Source organism: Salminus brasiliensis, chromosome 18 (genome assembly GCF_030463535.1).
Source record: "Salminus brasiliensis chromosome 18, fSalBra1.hap2, whole genome shotgun sequence".
Taxonomy (NCBI): Eukaryota; Metazoa; Chordata; class Actinopteri; order Characiformes; family Bryconidae; genus Salminus; species Salminus brasiliensis.
Genome location: NC_132895.1, coordinates 5,366,842 through 5,390,112, shown reverse-complemented (window position 1 = coordinate 5,390,112; position 23,271 = coordinate 5,366,842). Strand labels below are relative to the sequence as shown.

The window sequence follows — 23,271 nt, the reverse complement described above, 5'->3', positions numbered from 1 at the left end:
ACCCAAACAAAAGGTGGACCCTATGCTGGTCCGGAGCTTATGCACACTGAAAAATGGAAACTGGGGGTTGCTCAATTGACCAAAATCCAGTTCATTTATTCCACATAATGTATTAATATTTCTCTTCTGAGCGGAAGAAGTTCTCATTCAAGGATCCATAGTCGGAATAAAACATAACAGATGCCTGTGATGAACTAGACATCGGGATTGTCCTTGAGGATCAAGTTTGACTAATTGATTTGATCGCATCCCTAGTCATATTTAGAGTAAACTACTGTTACAGACTGTATTGTTGCCAATACAAATACTGTGATGTGTAAATATGTCTATTGCCACACTTTCTAAAACAGGACTAGGCTATATCAAGAAGAGGGATGTACAAAATGGATTACTTAAATAACAGAAATCAGCTTATGAAAATAACTTGCAGTATGGATTTGTAATGATGGATTAAGAAGTTGTCCCTTTATAGTGTATGATTTATCTACAGGAGTTAGGTAATCAACACATTGTACGTACTTCACATGGTAGAGGTATGCTGGTTTAACAAATCAGTTGAATGTACTTCATGTTAAAAAAGAGATTTAAATGAGTATAAAAACTCTTGCTGGTTTAACCAATTATGATTCACTATATTTTATAAGCAGGAATAGTTTAAAATTTGTAATTCTTCTTGGTTTAATAAATTACAATTGACTGTATGTTTCATGAAAGAATAGCTTTATATTAATATGTAAAAGTTATGTTGGTTTAACAATTAAAATTTCTAAGGGTACAGAATATAATATATAATTGTATTAAATGATGTACATATGTTTTTCATGTAGAATAACTTTTATTAATAATCTCACAGCAAAAAAAAAAACAACCCACAAAGCCTGTCAGCAGATCAGACCAACTAGACCTGATCAAAAGAGCAGGAAGGCGGAAAACTATGATTTTCCTGAGAATGTTCTGAAACCAGATGATACATATATTCAGATGCTGCCCTTTCACAACCCATAATCTTCATACCTTTCATAAATCACATACCTCTGTTTTTTAAAAGTTTACCCCGTGGAATGCGTTTGCTGACAGAGTTTAAGGAATGTATCCAGGATGTGCTGTACAAGGGTTTTTTGGTGGGGATGCGGAGGCAATTTCCTGGTTCACTTTTCTGAGTACAAAAGCAGTTTAAAGCATTACCTCCACCAGCACACACCCAGACACACACACCAACAATCAACCAAGGTATGAACCTAAATAAACATAAAGTCAGTGATCAGTGAGAGTGTCTACCTGTAATTAACTCTATATAACATTAGAATAAACCCAAAATAAACATAAAGTCAGTGATCAGTGAGAGTGTCTACCTGTAATTAACTCTATATAACATTAGAATAAACCCAAAATAAACATAAAGTCAGTGATCAGTGAGAGTGTCTACCTGTAATTAACTCTATATAACATTAGAATAAACCCAAAATAAACATAAAGTCAGTGGTCAGTGAGAGTGTCTACCTGTAATTAACTCTATATAACATTAGAATAAACCCAAAATAAACATAAAGTCAGTGGTCAGTGAGAGTGTCTACCTGTAATTAACTCTATATAACATTAGAATAAACCCAAAATAAACATAAAGTCAGTGATCAGTGAGAGTGTCTACCTGTAATTAACTCTATATAACATTAGAATAAACCCAAATAAACATAAAGTCAGTGGTCAGTGAGAGTGTCTACCTGTAATTAACTCTATATAACATTGGAATAAACCCAAATAAACATAAAGTCAGCGGTCAGTGAGAGTGTCTACCTGTAATTAACTCTATATAACATTAGAATAAACCCAAATAAACATAAAGTCAGTGGTCAGTGAGAGTGTCTACCTGTAATTAACTCTATATAACATTAAAATAAACCCAAATAAACATAAAGTCAGTGGTTAGCAAAAGTGTCTACCTGTAAAACAATAACAATGCATAACAATGAAGCCATTATCAGGAAACGCAAAAAGGGAAACAAAGTCTTTATCAGATCAGATGAATATTTTCACTTTGCCACATTTTGTTCAGTGAAGAAAACAATGAGGATATAAAACTACAGTGGGTTGAAAATATCAGCATTCAACATCTTACTCCTCTCCTATTGAACAGGTGCGTTCACAAGCTTGCATAAAACACAGACGAAGATTTCTTCCAGCAGCTGCTCAGCTACAGTAAATATTTATCTGTGATTAGAATCAGTTCCAGGTCGTTTATAGATCATATAGACAGAGAAATGTGAACATCATCCGCCCTCTTAGGTTGCTCAGGGTGCCCTGAACCACATCTTACATTTTACACAAGTAAGGTATTATTCACTTGAATTGGTTGGTGTGGCGCAACAGATAACACCACCCCCTACCATTGCGTTACAACAACACCATGTGGGAGACTGGGGTTCGATTCCCGGTCTGGGTGACTATGCTGCGCTACACCAATAAGAGTCCCTGGGCAAGACTCCTAACACTACATTGGCCCACCTCTGTAATACGAGGAACCTTGTAAGTCGCTTTTGGATAAGAGCATCTGCTAAATGCCATAAATGTAAAATGTAATTGAAATTTCAGTCAAACTAACCATTGAGAAGTTCTGTTAAAAGTGCAGATTATAAACATTTAAATCATACCAGTATAATCTTCTGAGAACTTGTGGGCATCCCTGGCCAAATTATTATTTTTACATAAATTTATTGAGAAGTAGTAAACACAGCCTCTGTAGCTAATCTAACATAAAAAAACCCAATATTTTCAGCAAATCATAGCGCACAGATATTGTCCGTCTTCCAGAACATAAAAGGTAAAAAAATTAAATTGTTGGGAATTTTCCACAAAAAACAGCCAAATTTTAATGTTGACAAACCACAATTTTCCACACTTTTAACCCTAATCTCAGACTTTTCACAGTGACATATACTCAACATCCTGAGTGCGTCACAGGACAGTCTGTGAATGTGTGTACATGTGGCCTTATTTACAAAATGCAGATGTGCTTGATTAGCTTATTTTAAGTCAAGTCAGATTTATTTGTATAGCACTTTTATTTATTTTACTTAACAAAGCAGCTTTACATAATCAGTAATTAGTAAAAGATTAGAAGTAAAAGAAGACAAAAAAAAGAGAGATAACGTAAGAAGACATGAAGGATCAAAGACCCCCAGTGAGCAGCCAAAGGAGACAGTGGCAAGGAGAACCTCCCTCAGAGCTGGAGGAAGAAACCTTGGGTGGAACCAAGACTCACAAGGGGGACCCGCCCTGTCCTCCTCTGATCAGAACTATTTAAACAACTATTTTAACAATTTAACCCCTTAATGCTCCAAAGCTTACTTATCACACATTAAGGTGTGTTATTCAGTAACTACAGGGACTTCTGTACAAGCTGGTGGGGCAATTCTTGGAATAATAGAAGTTTGTAATACCACTTTCAGCCCATCGGTGCTCCATGGCCTATTTAAGAGGTAAACAGTATATTTTTTTGCTTCTAAAGGTGTGCTCCAGCTTAATTAACAGATCAAACACACAATAAAATGTCATATTCAATTACATATAACCAGATCTGACCCCATTTCAAGATAAAAAATGATTAAATATAAGTTATAAAATTGATCAAATCAAATCAAATTTTATTTGTCACATACATAGTCATACACAGTATAACTTGCAGTGAAATGCTTTTATGACAGTCTGCCCACATCAAGCTATACAATAAAGATCTACATTTAAACTTAACTAAACCTTAACTTAATGAAATAAAGTGCAAAAGTGCAAAAGAAAAATAAAATAAAAAAATGAAAAATAGAATAAGTTACATTTAAAAATAAAATATAAAAATATGAAAGTATAGAAATATAGAAATATATTTAGTTTCCTAGTCCCTGTCCCCATTCAGGGCACGGATGGCTTGTGGAAAGATGTTGATGTTGTGACATAAATGTTACATCAGGGTTTTAAGCTGTAAGCTATATTGACAGAAGAAGTCATGTGATGTCTATTACAATAAGAATGAACTCTAATGAGCTGCTTAATTAATTCAACTGATTCAGTTATTTGGTATGAATATTAAAAATGGATCTGATCTTATGGGTTTATTTCCAGACATTTCACACTTCCTTTACTAAGTGTACTACTAAATGTCCAGGCTTTCATGCAAAACTGCATGTTTTCACATAGAGTGTCTTTAACCTTTTGACCTCCTCGGGACTGTGGTTGCACTAGAAGAGACCCAAAAGGCTGTTTTACTGGTTGCACGAGCGAGGAGGCAAAAGCTGCATTTCAGCACGCTAATATCTCCTCTGCCACCGCATACTGGATGTCGCGAATGCAGATTCCTCACGTAAGCAGACGCACAGAAGGAGAGATGCGAGCTGATAATTCCCTGACAGGAGCTGAACACAAACAAGGAAACACTCTCAGATATGAACAGAACACAAACAGAGACACTCACACAACCATAAACCCAAAGGGGAGTTTTAGCTTTGTTCGGTTTTCCTTCACTGCTGTGTACTTTGCAAATGATGAAGTCTAAAGAGGAAATCGGTAGCCGTCCAATTCACATCGCTCAACTGGGCAAATCTATAATTACTCCTTTCATTAAGCAAATAGTGATCACCTGCACATGTTTCACATGTTCAGTCAGAGATCCGGATCCACTCCACAGAACACTCACTCACCCAACAAATCCAAATAAGATGACACAGTATATCCCATTCCTTTATTTAATGAAGCCTCATTCAAACAAATGGACAAATGAAACAAATGACGCCCTCAAACAAGGGAACTATGGAGAAGACGCTTTACGCTAGATGTTCAAATGTTTATGGACACCTCTTCTAATGAATGCATTCAGCTACTTTAAGTTGCACCCATTTCTGACACTGATGCGCAAACACACACAAATACACAGACAGCTTATTCAGTCCATATAAAGATATTCTGCCAATACAGTAGGAGCAGATAGCCATGAACCTACAGGCACCTATACAGGCTGCCTAATGACAGGCGTGGGCTAGAGGGGAATAATAAAGCCCCCCAGCATTGAGCTGTGGAGCGGTGGAGGAACTGTTTTCTCTGGAATGATGGATGGTGGAGCTCCATCCAATACTTCTGGGATGAGTTGGGGAGTTGGGGATGATGAGGTGGGGTGGTGGTAATCATCCAATATCCTGACCTTACTAATGCTCTGGTCACTAAAGGCAATCAAATCCTCACAGCAATGCTTCTCCAATACCTAGTCGAAATCCTTCCAGACAGCAGAGACAGTTAGTCCAACAACAGCAGGATCAACTCTTTTTAATACCATTGATTTCAGAAAATACAGTGAATGAGAAGGTGTCCGAATACTTTTCTAATAATATATGTTTAATATATGTAATATATTCTGACATCATAACTGAAACACTTCAGGAACGTTCATGCAGCAAAACTCTGATCATGTAGAGACATTACTGTGAGATGGCAGAAATCAAGATAATCACAGGCTGGGAGCCAGTGGAAAGTTGAGCATCGCTCAAAAAGAAACAAGAACACTGCAAATAATGTGAAGTCACTCCAACTTGTGTTTGAAAACAGCGTTTTTGAGTTAACTCAACTTAGTTCAGCCTAAAGTTCTCCTTCCTCACATTTCTAACTTCTGCAATAAGGCAAGCTTTAAGAACATCAGTAAACGAGCTGTAGCTGAAACTGATTCAATATTGTGTAAGATGTTTAGTCTGTGGCTCCGCCCCCTTAATCTGTTCACTGTTTATTCCCATCTGCAGGTTAGAACTCCCCCTATCACACGACATCTCCAGACTGGTAGGCTTTTAACAATGAGCACTGAAGCCTTGCTGGGATTTGAGCTTATGATCTCCTCACACTTGAGCAGCAGCACTTAGACCATAGGGCCGGTCTAGAGCTGTGAAATTACACAAAGTAAACTGACCTTCTTTTCTTTCTCAGACACAGATATGTAGATGGTTTCACAGCTCTAGAGTGGAGTGACTGTAACTGCCTGCTTGTTAAGAGACTCAGGAGATCAGGGGCGGAGCCACCGACTAAACATCTTACACAATATTCAATCAGTTTCAGCTGCAGCTCATTAACTGATGTTCTTAAGGCTTAACTCAGTATGGATTGTTGACCAAACTGAGAAGCAGAAGAAGGTGAAATTTTGACCAAATGAAGCTGAGCTTAGCTAAAATGTAGAGATAATTGGCAGCCACTGGCTTGGAATTGTGATTGAGGACCAGGACTGGATCCAACTAACTGACAATCTCATTGACACATTTTATAGGATCTTGTTGAAACATGAAACGTGAAACATCAACAAGACTTCATGCCCAACCCTGTTGGCCTATGGCATCTGCCAGTTCTGGAGGTGTCAAAATAAAATTGCTCTATAATAGACAAGATGCATGCAAACAGCACGTGACCAAACCACAGAGCTGCAAGATGACACTAAACCCTTTTCCAGTCAGCACACTTCTGCCAGCAAGTGAAAGGCCATTTAAAAAACAGCAATGCAAACGTATCTCATTCTTAGCATAACTGTGGGGAACTGTGCATGCAGTACCGATTAATCCAGGCCTGCTGGTCGGTAAGGGCAGTTTACATGGCATGTGTTTACCTGATGAGAGTATGCAGGGGTCATGGCTTCTCTGCAGGTTTACAGAGCCTCATAATTTGACTGCTTTTAACAAGAAGTAAATAAAAAAAAAACCCAAACACATTCACAGAAGGTTAATTAAGGTAAAATGGAAATAATGCACAAGTTTTTGTATGCTTTCTAGGGAAAAGTATCATTGGAATTCAGCCAAAGTATGTCAGGATTTGATATGGGGATGACACAGGTGTTTTTACCTGACTATTTCTGCTGTAGAAGAATTTAAGAAGATTGTTTTTCATTTGATGAAATGATGTTTACATGTGAAACTATGAGGCTGTAAAGCCTCTCCTACTGGTCTCAAATAGTCAAGCATCGCCTGGCTCCCTTCCATACTAATCAGGCCTTCCCTTATGAGGCCTTCTTATATTTCTTTTCCTGTGGATCAGGTGCTTTTTGATATGGTCAAAAAAAACACGGATGTGCATCACTATTTCTATAATGGTTGCCCATCTACAATAAATGTTTATCTGTGATTAGAATGGTTCCATTGCATTAATTAATTATATTGACAAAGGAAAGTAAACCTATAAATACTCCCTCCACAAAACAAACAGCACTCATCTGCTGTTGTTTCGCCTGTTGATTCAGAGATCCGGATCCACTCTACAGATCAAACACGTTTCCAGCATATCCAAATAAAATGCTACAGTGTGTCCCATTCTTTTATTTGACTAAGCATCATTCAAACAGGCACCAGGGATGAATTCAAACAAGGACATTTTGGAGAATATATATGTCTTAATAAGAGCTGAGGTGAAAACACTTCTTGTGAAGGTCACAGATCAGCCACGGCGAGGCTTCCTGCCCATTTGACTGAGACAGTATTCAATCAAACCCAGCCACCAGTGTAAGAAGTGCAAACACATCACACATGTTGTGATGTCCCTGAAGATGCTCAGTGAAAGCAAGTGAAGGCAGAGTGTGCTGTACCACATCACCATACAGGTATACCATACATAAAGACTACGGTTTGACTGAGCATTAGGTTTAGGCTGAACTTAACATTAGGCTGAGTGTCAAGTTTAGAGGTTAGGTTAAATGTAAAGGCTATGGTTTGACTGAGCATTAGGTTTAGGCTGAAGTTAACATTAGGCTGACTGTTAAGTTTAGAGGTTAGGTTAAAGTTAAGGCTAGGGTAAGAGTCAGTGTTAGGTTTAGGCTGAAGTTAAAGTTAGGCTGACTTAAGTTTAGAGGTTAGGTTAAAGTTAAGGCTATGGTAAGAGTGAGTGTTAGGTTTAGGCTGAAGTTAAAGTTAGGCTGAGTGTTAAGTTTAGAGGTTAGGTTGAATGTAAAGTCTACGGTTTGAGTGAACGTTAGGTTTAAGCTGAAGTTAACAGTGTTAAGTTAAGGGGTCAGCTCAAAATTAAGGTTAGAGTAAGAGTGAGTGTTACAGTTCGTCTGAGTGTTAAGGTTAAAGTTAAGGCTGTGGGGGGAGTGAGATTTAGGTTTAGGCTTAATCTGAATTTAAGGTTAAGGTTATAGTGTGTGTTATGTTTAGCTTTATGCTGAAGTTCAGTTTGGGGTTAGAGTGAAGGTTAGGTTTAAGGTTAAAGTTAAGGTTTTGGGTTTAGATTTAGGTCTATGGTTAAGGATAGGTTTACTGCGAGTGTCGAGTTTGGGGTTGCTTGTAAAGAGACTTTAAATTCTAATATAATATTATAATACACTATTAAATATATCTTTAATATCTCTGTAGATTCTTCCAGAGAACACAGAGATGAGGTGTCTCTCTCCTGAGAAAACGATCCCAGTATGTAATGGGACTCCACTGCAGGTTTAGTAGAGATCTAAGTAAAGTCACAAGCTGAGCTCAGATTGACAAGATAAAATTTCTGATGTTTATCCGGAACTAAACTAAAGAAAGAAATCTTTTTTATTAAGTTAATTTAATAAAACCATATGCCTTCTCAGTCCTGATGCTGCAAATAATTCTAATAATGTAATTGTGTGTTTTTAAGTTAATTAGATATAAAATAACTGTGCTTTGATTTCCAGACCTAAAAAGCAATACAAACGTCCCTCATTCGTAGCATAACTTATGAACAACAGGGCTGATTATTCTAAGTCTGCTGGTAGGTAGGGGCAGCATCAGACATCAGGGCGGCACGTAGTCACTCTGCTCACTGTCAGTCATTGTAAAGCCATTTAGACAGCTTGCTGGTGCCATGGGACTTTACACTCAGTCAAAATCAATACCAAACAGGAAGGCTGTGTGCAAAATGTGGAATCAACAAAATCTGATTTGTATCAACACACTGAAAAATGTATTTTACTCTGGTATTATACAGTGGGGGAAAAAAAGTATTTGGTCAGTCACCAATTGTGCAAGTTCTTCCACTTAAAAAGATGAGAGAGGCCTGTAATTGACATCATAGGTATACCTCAACTATGAGAGACAAAATGAGAAAATAAATTCAGAAAATCACATTATCTGATTTTTTAAGAATTTATTTGCAAATAATGGTGTAAAATAAGTATTTGGCCAATAACAAAAGTTCATCTCAATACTTTGTTATATATCCTTTGTTGGCAATGACTGGTCAAATGTTTTCTGTAAGTCTTCACAAGGTTGGCTCACACCACTGCTGGTATGTTGGTCCATTCCTCCATGCAGATCTCCTCTAGGGCAGTGATGTTTTGGGGCTGTCGACGGGCAACACAGACTTTCAACTCCCTCCAAAGGTTTTCTATGGGGTTGAGATCTGGAGACTGGCTAGGCCACTCCAGGACCTTGAAATGCTTCTTACGAAGCCACTCCTTTGTTGCCCTGGCAGTGTGCTTGGGTTCATTGTCATGCTGAAAGACCCAGCCACGTTTCATCTTCAATGCCCTTGCTGATGGAAGGAGGTTTGCACTCAAAATCTCACAATACATGACCCCATTCATTCTTTCATGTACACGGACCAGTCGTCCTAGTCCCTTTGCAGAGAAACAGCCCCCTGCTTCACAGTTGGTATGGTGTTCTTTGGATGCAACTCAGCATTCACTCTCCCCAAAACACAATGAGTTGTGTTTGTACCAAACAGTTCTACTTTGGTTTCATCTGACCATAAGACATTCTCCCAAAACTCTTCCGGAACATCCAAATGCTCTCTAGCAAACTTCAGACGCTCCTGGATATGTACTGGCTTAAGCAGGGGAACATGTCTGGCACTGCATGATCTGAGTCCCTGGCGGCGTAGTGTGTTACTGACGGTAGCCTTTGTAACGTTGGTCCCAGCTTTCTGCAGGTCATTCACTAGGTCCCCCGTGTGGTTCTGGGATTTTTGCGCACCGTTCTTGTGATCATTTTGACCCCACGGGCTGAGATCTTGCGTGGAGCCCCTGATCAAGGGAGATTAACAGTGGTCTTGCAGGTCTTCCATTTTCTGATTATTGCTCCACAGTAGATCTCCTCACACCAAGCTGCTTGCCTATTGCAGATTCAGTCTTCCCAGCCTGGTGCAGGTCTACAGTTTTGATTCTGGTGTCCTTCGACAGCTCTTTGGTCTTCACCACAGTGGAGTTTGGAGTGTGACTGTTTGAGGTTGTGGGCAGGTGTCTTTTATACTGTTAACCAGTTAAAACAGGTGCCATTAATACAGGTAATGAGTGGAGGACAGAGAAGCCTCTTAAAGAAAAAGTTACAGGTCTGTGACAGCCAGAAATCTTGCTTGTTTGTAGGTGACCAAATACTTATATACATATATAGGTCTATATATATATATACATACTCTGGTATATATAACACTCTGGTACACTCTGGTATTTTATATATATAGAAATACATTTTTCAGTGGGTCGATACAAATTAGATTTTGTTGATACATTTTACACACAGCCTTCCTGTTTGATATTGATTTTGACTAAAGACACACACTGCTCCTTTGTATGAGCCTACTGAGAAAAAAAGTAGAAAGAAAGTAGTTTATTTTAATATAAAGGTCATAATAAGGAAAAAGGAATAATTTAAAGGTCATTTTAAGTCATTAATTTAACGTTTGGGTCTGATTGACTGTCTCTTTTCTAAATCTAGTGATTTGCTGTAATTATTTCTAGTTGAACAAAGAAAGGTTAAAAGTGTATTCTTGTTGTATAACATTTTATTGTATGATTGTTTTTCCATTTTTTTCCATCACATTATTTAAAAAAAGTTACAGAAGATCATTACATTTCTTTCTTGCAAAACAATCAGTTGGAAGACAATGCAATTTAATTATTGGTGTATTATTATTATTTTTATCATTATTATTATTAGTTACCATTAAACAACTTCCAAATCTGTACTAATATAAATTGTGTTTATTTATTTAATTTTCTAATATTTTAACTACAGTGTGATATTAATATTAACCATTTGATGTAAATGTAACAAATATGTTAAATGCATTCCATTCAAAATGTACAGACACTGCTAAATAAAAAAAAAAGTATATTCCATTATGATTTATAGCCAACATACTGCTCAAAATGAAAATGAAAAAGCTTTAGGAAGTTAAATGAAAAAGACTTTCAAATGAAAACACTGTTCAAGATCAATTTGAAGCAAATTTGAACAATAACCATGACACTGCTTAAAAAGAAGACACACCACCAAATGCTAAGAAATTCTGATATTTAGGTTAAAATTTCAAAGATACTACTTATACTTAAGATACTATAATACTTTTCACTTAAAACCTTATTGAAAAACTTTTTCAGTTACTGTTTAGTTAGAAAGAAATGCAAAACTGAAGCACTGTTACTGCTGATCTCAGACATTTGGGATCTTATCACTACAATTTTATTATACATCTATGACAAATGAGATCTATTAATAAATAAAGAGTGAATAAAAGCAAGATATGATGGCAGTCGTTCAACAGATAACACAACATAAGACCCAGAAGTCATAACAAATACACAGAGCGGATGAAAGAAGAAACAGGGTATGAAAGAGTAAACCAGGTTTTCTTAAGACAGATTTTGTTTTCTAAAAAAAAGGCCGGGTAATAAATCATCTATCAGACAATACATTCTATTCAGACTTACTCATGTGAAACTTGTCATTCAAGACGGGAGTTGTTATCTGAGAGACAAGATGTGTACGTTTGCATTTCATTACATTTTTACCATGTTTAATACAACAGCGCTTTCGATGTGTTTCCTTATTATCACAAAGCCTGTCATTCATTCTAATGGTTGCACAACACCTTCACTCAACTTCTCAACGAACCTGAAATGTCTGGGACGGCATCCAAAATGTGTGGAGCATCAAATTTGTGGTTGCGAGATCTTACCTTTCTTACGGAAACTGTGCAGTACCGAAGAAAGAATCTTTTTTTTTTTTTTTTTTCCTCTCTAGGACTAATGAAGGGCTTGATAATTATCTGATGAGTTAAATGAGGAGTGCTGTGTCTAGAAAACACTACAATGTAAAGAGCAACCCTAACCAGCACTGACACTCACCTGACCTATGAGCTAATCAACGAACATTAATGGGCACGGCAACAAAAAGGCTAGAGGGGCTGGATGCTGAGACTGCTGAGAGTTATAGGAAATGTGTGCAGAATGTATAGCTTATTAAACTGTATTCTACCCTGCTCAACCTCTCGACAGTATGGACAGCATCAACTTGGAGGGGTGTTAGCAATTTGGTCAAGATAAAAAAAAAAACTCTACCAGGGTAGAGAGCTCACAAGGGGCTTGAGCTGAATACCAGTATATGTATGCACAGTATACAGTAATACTAGTATACAGAGAGCATAGCAGTATTAAGGCTGTATTCATATGTGGTGCTCATTTCCTGTTATGAGGTAATGACCGTTAATGAATCCAACTGTGTGACCTTAACTCCACATTAAGTTTGGTTCACTACTGATTTGCACGGTTTCATATTCTGTTATCAAAAGCATAACACAACAATGCTCTCTGTGTACCCTAGTTTGCAATTATTCAGAGATGAAACTCATTAAATGCTGTGTAAAATGTTTAATCTGTGGCACCCTCCCTCCCCCCAATCTGTTTACTGTTTATTCCTTTCTGCGGGCTAGAATAAATCTTCTGATTTGGGATCTTGACATGCAGGAAGTTAGACAGTCGCTCCACTCTAGAGCTGTGAAGTTGTGTACAGTTCTGTGTCTGAGAAAGAAGAGAAGGTAAGTATCACAGCTCTAGGCCGGCCCTACGACCTAACTGCTGCTCATCAAGTGTGAGGAAGTTAAATGTTCAAATCCCAGCAAGTGTTCAGATCTCCACTGTCAAAAGCATCCCGTTCTAGGACATCATGTGATAGGGGGTGCTCTGACCTGCAGATGGGAATAGGAGGAGCTTACACAATATTTTATCAGTTTCAGCTGCAGCTTATTTACTGATGTTTTACTGAGTTTCAACTCAGTATTGGTTGTTGGTCAAACTGAGATGCAGGTCAAACTAAAACATGCAAGTAAGAAGAATCTCAAGTGAAATGACTCTACAATCAGTTACTTTACTGTTTTAATTTGGCCTGTCTTTACATTTTAAAGCAAAGTCATTTCTCAACATTCGTTTTTTATCTGCTGAGTTCCTAAAAGGGCATTCTGCCCTAAACCTAGCGTTTTGGCTATGCACTTTGCTTCCCAGTATTTTGTAGCACAGCACTGCATCCCTCAGCCTCTTTTTTATATGGTTTTTATTGTTCTCTTACTACAATTCCCAGAGTGCCTTATGCATCCTCATGCACAGCCAATGACGAAGAGGTTATAAATGTAGATGTGATGTTGGTATTCCTAGCAGTAAAGTTTCTTCTACATTAGCCATTAGCTCTCCGAGTTCCTCTCACCTTGAAGGTATCATCATCAGAAGGGCGTGATCCTAGTTTCCAAACCAGAAAATTATGTTCCAAGACTGTTGTGGCACGCCGTAGGCGGTAAGCAGACAAGTCAAAAACAGACTGTATCCATGATTATTTTGGTAAGAGTGGTTCTTTAAAATTGCACCTGACCTTTATGGCAGCTACTTAATGAGTCGATTTGTATGTAAAGAACCAACTGCATTATGATTTCCCCGTAAGACTTGTAGAGCACACTGAGATTCTGAAGTTCTGCAGTGGAATCAGCTCTGGTCAGTCTGCAGGGCTTCAGCTGTAATGCCATCCCACCTCAATACCTGAAAGAGAGGGAAAAAAAAAACATCAGAGATACAACCATTACTTAGTTCAGTCAGCTTCTACATCTCAGTTTGGTGGACAATCCATTTGTTCACCAAATACTGTGTAAGATGTTTAGTCTGTGGCTCCGCCCCTTTTAACCTATTCACTGTTTGTTCCCATCTGCAGGTTAGAACTCTCCCTATCGCATGACTTTAGACAATGGATTGCTGAGGCCTTGCTGGGATTTAACTTATAATCTCCTCACACTTGACGAAGAACAGCAGTTAGACCGTAGGGCCGGTCTAGAGCTGTGAAACTACACTACATAAAAGTAGTTCTGAGTAAATTCACTTTTCCCTTCTTTCTCAGACACAGACATGTAGATGGCTTCACAGGTCTAGAGTGGAGAGACTCATGAGATCATGTCAAGTTTAAATCATAAGTTTAAAGTTTGTCACATATGCAGTCATACACTGTATAACTAGCAGTAAAGTGCTTTGAGGCCTGTCCGGTAAGGCTGCATCTAACTAAAGATTTTTTTTTTATTGATTAATCTAGCGATTAGTTGTTTAAACTTATGAATAATTTATCAATTATTCAAAATGTTTTGTTCAATACAAAAATAACCATTTAAATAATAAAAAAAATAAAAATACAATATAAATATTCTCTTGATATGTTTTTGATCATGTCTTAAGTATAATATATTAAGTTTAATATAATAAGATTACCTCTTTCATGTCACAGCAAGTAAAATCCTAAAATAGAATATCAATATTTTTGCTTAAAAACTACACTTTAAACTTACAATGGTTAGAATTTGCCATTATTCCATCACTGGGGTAATATGTAGTTAAGGTCATCATGGAAAATGTCTTTTTGCATTAATGCAGTGCAGGGAAAATGTAAGGAAACGGTTTACAGGCTGCAGCAACAGGCTGTACTGGTAGTTTAAGCAATTCTCTCACTCCTACACGGACACCAAGGTAAACTAAGGTAAAAATATTAAATGGCTGAGAAATTGCAAAGCTTACAGAGCACCACATTGTTGGGCCTCTGTTTAAAATACTCCCACGCTTTAGATTCCTGTGGGCACGTTTTCTCAGCCGCAACTTGTTCTCCGGAGAAATCCAAGCCACATTCTTCTATACTTTGCTTACTGAGCACACTTTTAATGGTGGTGCAATATTTTTAACACACAGTTTAGTGTGGTAGTGTGCGGTTTGGGACAGGCCCTGGTTTTCAATGGACGTGGTCATCGACACACGAGATGCACATCAACATATTTCGGTAATTGATGATGTATTGATGATGTGGATTACAATGATGAGCCGGCCCAGCTCTACTGTCCGGACACACTAAAACAAGACAAGGAGACAGGATGGATACAATATGAAACTCAAAAATGAAAAATAAACTAAAATGTAATTAAATTAAATAAAATGAAACTATATAAAGATAAGGAATGAACACACATGCAAAGATTGTGTAGAAAGTTTTGAATGACAGTGTGCAGCTAATGGGCAAACACACACGTGAGGCATGTGCGCATGGACCATAAGCACAGTCAAGCTATATTATCTACAGCTGCAAAATAGTTATTGAAAACATTCCAGCAGCTATTCCCCTTGCTCTGATTTATGCAGCATCTTAAACTGGAAATGTGAGTTACGACATTCATAAAGTTGTGGTAATCTCATTTCGGTTCTTCCGAGAAAGGAAGGGAAGGGTAAGAGAGCCATGCGACAAAAAGGTTGTTGATCACCCCCATCACATCTCATCATGTAGTCAAGAGGAGGCGTCTGTTGAGTGATAAAGTGGATGTCGTGGAGGATGCGTGAGGGATAGAACCGGTTTGGGGTTTTGCAGCGATGGTCTGGTCACAGGTGTGCAGTGACAGGGTTGTATGTTTGGTATCTGAAATGTGATTCATTAGTTTTGCACATTGAGGCTAATGCAACTAACAAGTAATGGATGTTTATGACAACCAATTAGCACGGTGCTAACCGCATGCCTGGATCATCACACACTTACTTCAAACCACTGAGCCTTGGTAAATGATCTCTAACAAATGATCTCTCTGACTTGTTCATGTGATTTCTGACATATATGATGACATATGACTATCTATAACCACAGGCAGGTACTGAACTGAAAAAAATAGCATCTTGACCCCTTTAAAAAGCCTAAGGACCGCCAGTGGGCTGCAAGCGTCATTACAAACTTCTACGGCCAGAGAATAGCCCCGTCAGTTTGTACAGACGTTCCTGTAATTACTGTATAATACACCTTAGTGTGTAATAAGCCCTTATGTGTTAAGGGGTTAATGAGTCCCAAAGTGGACGAGTGTTTTTTCTTGGCAGAGTTGAATAATGAGGGTTCAGTAGATGGAAGTGACAAACCGTATCGCCCACTAGAGAAAGCTGGTAAAACGTGACGGCGATGTCAAGAGAATACAGTGTTGTTGATACTGGAGAGCAGCTCATCACCTCCAGACTCCGCAAGCTATGGGAATACGGGTTGCTACGGGAACCAAGCCTCATGACCGCAGCTTTTCCTGTCCTAGTGTCCACAGATGAGGAGCTCCAACTTGGCAAATGGGGAACCACGCTAAGCTAAGAGCTAACGCTAGATGGTGTCAATGTTTACCACCTCTTTTCTCCATTGTCGGCTCCCTGGAAAACAAACTGGACGACCTCAGCTGGACCAAACTGGACTTAAACACACATCAGAAGGGCTAGGAACGAGAGTGGCTAACTGGCTACAATCAGTTTGAAGAGTGTGATCTAGGCCTGCATGACTTACGGCGTCAGCCTTGCAGCTCCAGTGAAAATACATGCAACCATACAAAGCGAGAAAGAGCGCAAGAGGTAGAGCGCGAGAGAAAGAGAGAGAGGAGACAACAATAGAAGGGAAGATAGAAGGGGGCACAGCGGTTAAAGCTCCGGGCTATTGAGGACAGGGTTGTGAGTTCGAAACCCAGGCCACCTTTGGGCCCTTGAACAAGGCCCTTCACCCTCTCTGCTCCCCGGGCACTGCAGCAATGGCTGTCCACCGCTCACTGTCATTGTGTGTGTTTGATCACTAGTGTGTGTATATGTGTGTGTGTGTGTGTGTGTTCACACACAATGGTGAATATGGTTGTCTTGTTGTCTTGTCTTCTCAAAGAGACAAAGAGCAGCAGTCGAAAACAACCGACACAGAAACAGAGAAAGAGAGAGTGAGATAGAGGGACAGATACAAATAGAGCAGAGAGATAAACACAAGCGTCCTGCGTGCCCCAGTGTGCTATCACAATCATCAGAAACGTGTGTTTCTCCAAATATGACAAGCGCACAGGGAATTTGCCTTGCCAACATGGTGCGTGACTACTAACATGCAGAACATGCTGGACCAGAGAAAGACGCACGTCCATTCAGATGTGTTCAGTCACACTATAGGTTGTGAATAAATTATATTAGCAACTGCTGTGCAATGCCATTCAACAGTGACTGGTAGAGACACACAGGGAAACAGAATGAATAAACAGTAACGCAAAGCAGTGAAAGAACGGAAGAGCGGAATTAAAAATTCAGTCAGTTGTTTTGTAATTGCTCAGAACGCAGTGGAACTGGAGGAGCTTGGAAAAGCTGTCTGATTCTGATGAGACCAGACTAATCAAAATCAGGTTTGATCAGCTTTAGACGTCATTTCCAATTCAGGTCACGTACCAATCTCACGGTCGGGCTCATTCAGCCTGTCGCCACTTTCAGACTTAACTCTGCCAATAAAAGGAACTGTACAGGTATACATTGTGTACATGCAATAGAAACCTCATATTGCAGCATAGTGTGGTCTTAAAGGTCCTTCCTGTTTTTCCTGACAAACAAAGAATTAAAATAGAATATGATACAGTTATGTTCCCTAACTACATCTACTGCCAAGCCAGGTACACCTCAATGACAAGCCAGGTACACCTCAATGATAAGAAGGGTATCACTCCAATAAAAAGCCAGGTCCACCTTAATAATAAGAAGAGTATCACTCCAATAAAAAGCCAGGTTCACCCCAATGATAAGAAGGGTATCACTCCAATAAAAAGCCAGGTACACCTCAATAATAAGAAGGGCATCACTCCAATAAAAAGCCAGGTACACCTCAATAATAAGAAGGGTATCACTCCAATAAAAAGACAGGTACACCTCAATAATAAGAAGAGTATCACTCCAATAAAAAGCCAGGTTCACCCCAATGATAAGAAGAGTATCACTCCAATAAAAAGCCAGGTACACCTCAATGATAGAAAGGGTATCACTCCATTAAAAAGCCAGGTACACCCCAATGATAAGAAGGGTATCACTCCAATAAAAAGCCAGGTCCACCTTAATAATAAGAAGAGTATCACTCCAATAAAAAGCCAGGTTCACCTTAATAATAAGAAGAGTATCACTCCAATAAAAAGCCAGGTTCACCCCAATGATAAGAAGGGTATCACTCCAATAAAAAGCCAGGTCCACCTTAATAATAAGAAGAGTATCACTCCAATAAAAAGCCAGGTTCACCCCAATGATAAGAAGGGTATCACTCCAATAAAAAGCCAGGTCCACCTTAATAATAAGAAGAGTATCACTCCAATAAAAAGCCAGGTTCACCCCAATGATAAGAAGAGTATCACTCCAATAAAAAGCCAGTTACACCCCAATGATAAGAAGGGTATCACTCCAATAAAAAGCCAGGTTCACCCCAATGATAAGAAGAGTATCACTCCAATAAAAAGCCAGTTACACCCCAATGATAAGAAGAGTATCACTCCAATAAAAAAGCCAGGTACACCTCAATGATAAATAGGGTATCGCCAGAGTGACAAGCCAGGTAGCACCCAACACAAGTGTTGTTTGCACACATGTTGCTGATTAAGCACTGTGGTCCACGATGTCTGTTGTTTGGTCCAGGAAAAAACACCTTTTTATGTTTTGGCAAAATATGTAAAATGTTGATAGTATAAAATATCACACATTTTATATGTAATGTGTTCTTTAAATAGAGCTTTAGGAATAAAAATGAGAAGACTACCATTTCAGTACCACATAACATGAGAACATATTCTGGGAAATATATCTAGACTAAAAAAGAGGTTTAATTTGGGGGCTGATTGGCTGGATCCAATTAATTGTGGACTCAAAAGCTGAGAATGTGCTTGGAGTTGGAATTTTACAAAAGTCAAGTTGGGGGAATTTGAGACCAGATTTCTTTAAGGAAGGAAGTGTGCTATGCGGGTGGTGGAGGTTTGCAGAAAAGGTAATTATCTTAAAGGTGGATCCCTCCTCCTTTCCTCATTCTAGGCAAAAAGGCCATTATGGCAGCCAATGACCTTCCCCGCATTTTAGTATGTTGATGTATGCGACATCTTTTCACCTGTGTGACGTCAGACAAGGTGTAAAAACAACAGTTCGAAACCACGTAAAAATTTTATATGAACATGATGAGTCACGAGAGTCTATGTGCATTGGCCATTAAAGGTACAGTGGGGCAAAAAAGTATAGAAATCTTGCTTGTTTGTGAGTGACCAAATACTTATTTTCCACCACAATTTACAAATAAATTCTTTAAAAATCCTACAATGTGATTTCCTGGATTGTTTTTCTCATTTTTTCTCTCATAGTTGAAGTGTACCTTTGATGAAAATTATAGACCTCTCTCATCTTTCTAAGTAGGAGAACTTGCACAATCAGTGGCTGACTAAATACTTTTTAGCCCCACTGTACGTGCAAACCTGGAAAAGGCTCGGATACCAATACTGCCGATACCTTAACTTTCATACCAATTTCTAAACAATACTTTCCTTGATTCCCCATATGTCCAAATGTTTGTGGACACCCCTTCTAATGAATGCATTCAACTACTTTAAGTCGCACCAATTGCTGACAAATGTACAAATGCACACACACAAACACAGCTTGTCTAGTCTAGGCAAAAGTATTGGGACGCCTGCTCATTCATTGCTTCTACTGAAATCAAGGCTATTAAACAAGAGTTTATCCTGCTTTTGTTGGAGTAACTGTCTCTACTATCGAGAGAATACGTTCTACTAGATTTTAGAGCAACATTGCTGTAATGGTTTGACTAAACAGGGCCTGAAATTCATTTTTCAAAATGGGGGGGAATTCCCCCCTTAAATGTGTCACATAAGGGGGATTTCTACATTTTGGGGGGGATACTACTGGTGAGCTGAACTACAGGTCTTACCTTGTCCTTTTTAAGAGTTTTGTTGCTGTGCTTCAACTTAAGATATTCGCTGAACTATAGACATTGCTGTAACTTGTCTCTTGGTTCTTCTCTACCCTGATGTCCTCTCCTTGGTCTTTCTTTTGTAGTTTTCTATTTTTCTTGTACTCCAAAAATCAATATCAAAAAACACAAACATTCCAACTGCTCTCTGGAAGGGGTCAAGCTCTGAAATGAGCATCAGATTGGTGAGGCTTGTTATAAGTCAGTAAATTTAAGAACTTTTTAAAAAACTTTTTTCAACGTTTTACGGCTGTTTTGTGTGCTGAAACTGTGCCAGCAATTGCTTAATATCCTCAAAAATGGTGTCTGCTCTTCCATCAACAATTTCAGAGTTCCTGAACAATTTCGTTTTTATCTTGTTGTCATCCATGTACCTTACATATGTTATAAGTCGCTTCATGTTGCTTATGTCTGTGGACTCGTCCAGTACTAAAGAAAACACAAGGCTTTTTAGCACAGCTTTGTCAACATCTTCCACAAGTGCACTTGCAATAGCTTGGTGCATTTCTGCTACACCTTTCTCATTAGTGTAGCTTCCATAACTTGACATTTCAGTTTTCAGGTTTTTAAAAGAAGGACACTCCATCTCTTTCATGAATTTAACGAGATGCCCAAATTTTGAATTAGCCAGTTCGTTTTCTGCAATAAAGTAAGCAGTTTTGAGAAGCCCCGTTATTTCTTCCTCACACTGCAGCTGCGCAACTTCAATAGCGTTGGCCATCAAGCTTTCTCTTCAGTGCTGCTGTATGAGAAACACTGTCCGAGTGGCCACTTAAAGTCCACGTTTTGTAGCATCGGCTGGTAAAAGGCGCAGCACCGTACATTTTACAAATCGAGCAGCTCATTTCACCGCTATTAAGTTCAAGCCAAGGATATATTCTTGGCCAATTGGCCTGAAACTTATCTTTGGCCTGCTGCTTTAGTTTGGTGCCGTCACCTGTCTGTGAATCCTGTGGATTGGCTTCGTTAACGCTGCTGCTTGTGCGAGTCCGTTCGGGTTCCGGTGCCTTTTTCTGAGCGGGTTCAGTTTCAGACGATGGAGATTTGCGTTTTAGCCAGCGTTCCATGTTTGTGTGCCTCAAGTTCTTATCAGGGACTGTGTTGGTTCTGAAAGTTGACCGGGAGAAATGCCTCTAAAGCAAAAGTTTCTCGTAGCTCTGTAGACAGAGGAGGAGTGAGCGCGCCGAGTGCAGCTTCCAGTACGCGCGGTCCATCCGTCCGTCTCACAATCCAAACCGGGATCATTTTTGCTGTAATTGTGTGCGGGAGTTTCCCGCATTATTAAAGCTAAAATTGCGGGAATAGAAGAAATAGTGCGCAATTCCCGCAATCCCGCACTGAAATTCAGGCCCTGCTAAATTTAGTGACAAGAGCGTTGGTGATGGATTATCATCACCCCATCTCATCCCCAACTCCCCCACTCATCCCAAAAGTATTGGATGGAGCACCAACCATCATTTCAGAGAACACAGTACTTCCACTGCTCCACAGCTGTCATGCTGGGGGGCTTTATACCCCTCTAGCCCACGCCTGACAAGCTTGCACATCTGTGTCAGCAATGGGTGCAATTTTAAGTAGCTGAATGCATTCATTCGAAGGGGTGTCCACAAACATTTGGACATCTAGCATATATTTATATTTATATATATATATATATATATATATATATATATATATATATATATATATATATATATATATATATATATATGTAAGACCAGTCAAATACAGATTAGGAACTACACAGGTGAGGTGGGGAGTGGTGGGGTTTTGCTGGCTGTAATCCCTGTCTGACGTTCATCAGCATAATGTCAGCCATTGCAGTCATGTCCTTTGTGTACATCTATGGAATGAAGGAGAAATCACTTGGCATCTCTCCCTCACAGCCTGTTGTTTTGATGGTCACGGGAGCTTGCATGTATTTGTCGAGTTTAATTGTCTTGTTACTCGCTATGACAATCACTTTCACATGTCTGCAACCAAAGAACGGTATGCAAAGTGTATCGCCCCACCTGTACTCAGTGTTCTTGACTTGTTCTTCATCAGATTGATCAGATTTCCATGTAATCAAAAAGACAAAATGTCTCCGCAGAATCAGAGCTGAAGAAACTGATGGAAGCAATGAAGGATTCACAGGGCACTTTCTGTACTCCGTCTTTTTCAATGTCCACTTATTCGCTGACAAAAAACACCCAGCAGAGGTGTGTGTACCCATATAACATGCCCACAAGTGACCTGTATGGTTGGCCAAACTGGAAACCAGACAGTTCTGTCCATGGTTTCCATGTTGACCCCACCTATATAAAGGCCAACAAGGGTCTCACAATGGTCAGTAATGGGACCATGGACAGAACTTTACTGGTTCACAGTTGGGACAACCATACAGGTCACACATGGGCATGTTATAGGGGTGCACACACCTCTGCTGGGTGTTTTTTTGTCAGCAAATAAGTGGAATTAGAAAACAGGTGGGCGCAACTGTGAACCAGAAAGTTCTGTTGACCCCACATATGGAAGCCAACAAGGGTCTTACAAGGGTCTCAGTAATGGGACCATGAAGGATTTACATATGTCCCCATCTGTCCCAAACATGTCCCCAACACTGCACATGGGGAATTACTACACCCGTGTGACATTAGTGTGGGTAGTTTGGGAAGCCCAACTGGGTCCCAGTAACAACACATGCCCACCTGGAACCCACCTAGCCCTTGTTCCACTCAAGTGTATACTCACTTATTGAACATAACACTCTGGATTTCTGGATTAAGCACATCTATCGTTTATGATTTAAAAGTAGGCAACAAGGAAAGTATTGTATAGGAATTGGTATCTGCATAGTTAGCATTGGTATCATTATCAGTATTGAGAAATCTCTGGTGATTTCCAGCCCGACGCTTCATACATTCACACGACTTTAATTCCGAGTCTCTTCCTTGTTTGCACATACCTCCCATAGCCAAAGCATGATCTTTCCAGAGACGCTTGTGACTCATATTCCTGTGTGTGTGTATATATATTGACAAAAGTATTGGGACACTCAATTCAGAGGATTCATTAAGTCACATTGCTACAGGTGTAAAGAGCTCACTGAACTCCAGCGTGGTTCTGTATGTAATAGGAGACACCGCTGCACCAACAACAACAACAAGTCAGCTGGAGAAATTTAGACCTTCCCTCCTATATCTTCCTCCATCAGCTGTGAGGGGTGTTATTATTGAACAGTGGAAGAGTTTAGGAGGAACAGCTCACAGAGAGC

At 39.2% G+C, this 23,271-nt stretch overlaps 1 protein-coding gene across 1 annotated transcript in view; it reads right to left on the bottom strand.

Moving 5' to 3' along the window:
- Window positions 1–11,055: 11,055 nt before the first annotated feature.
- Window positions 11,056–23,271, bottom strand: part of rtknb (rhotekin b) — a 69,792-nt gene continuing 57,576 nt past the window's right edge. Inside the window, exon 13 of the mRNA XM_072662275.1 lies at window positions 11,056–13,765. Coding sequence (XP_072518376.1) covers window positions 13,759–13,765 — 7 coding nt within the window. The 3' untranslated portion in view covers window positions 11,056–13,758. The remainder of the gene's footprint in view (window positions 13,766–23,271) is intronic.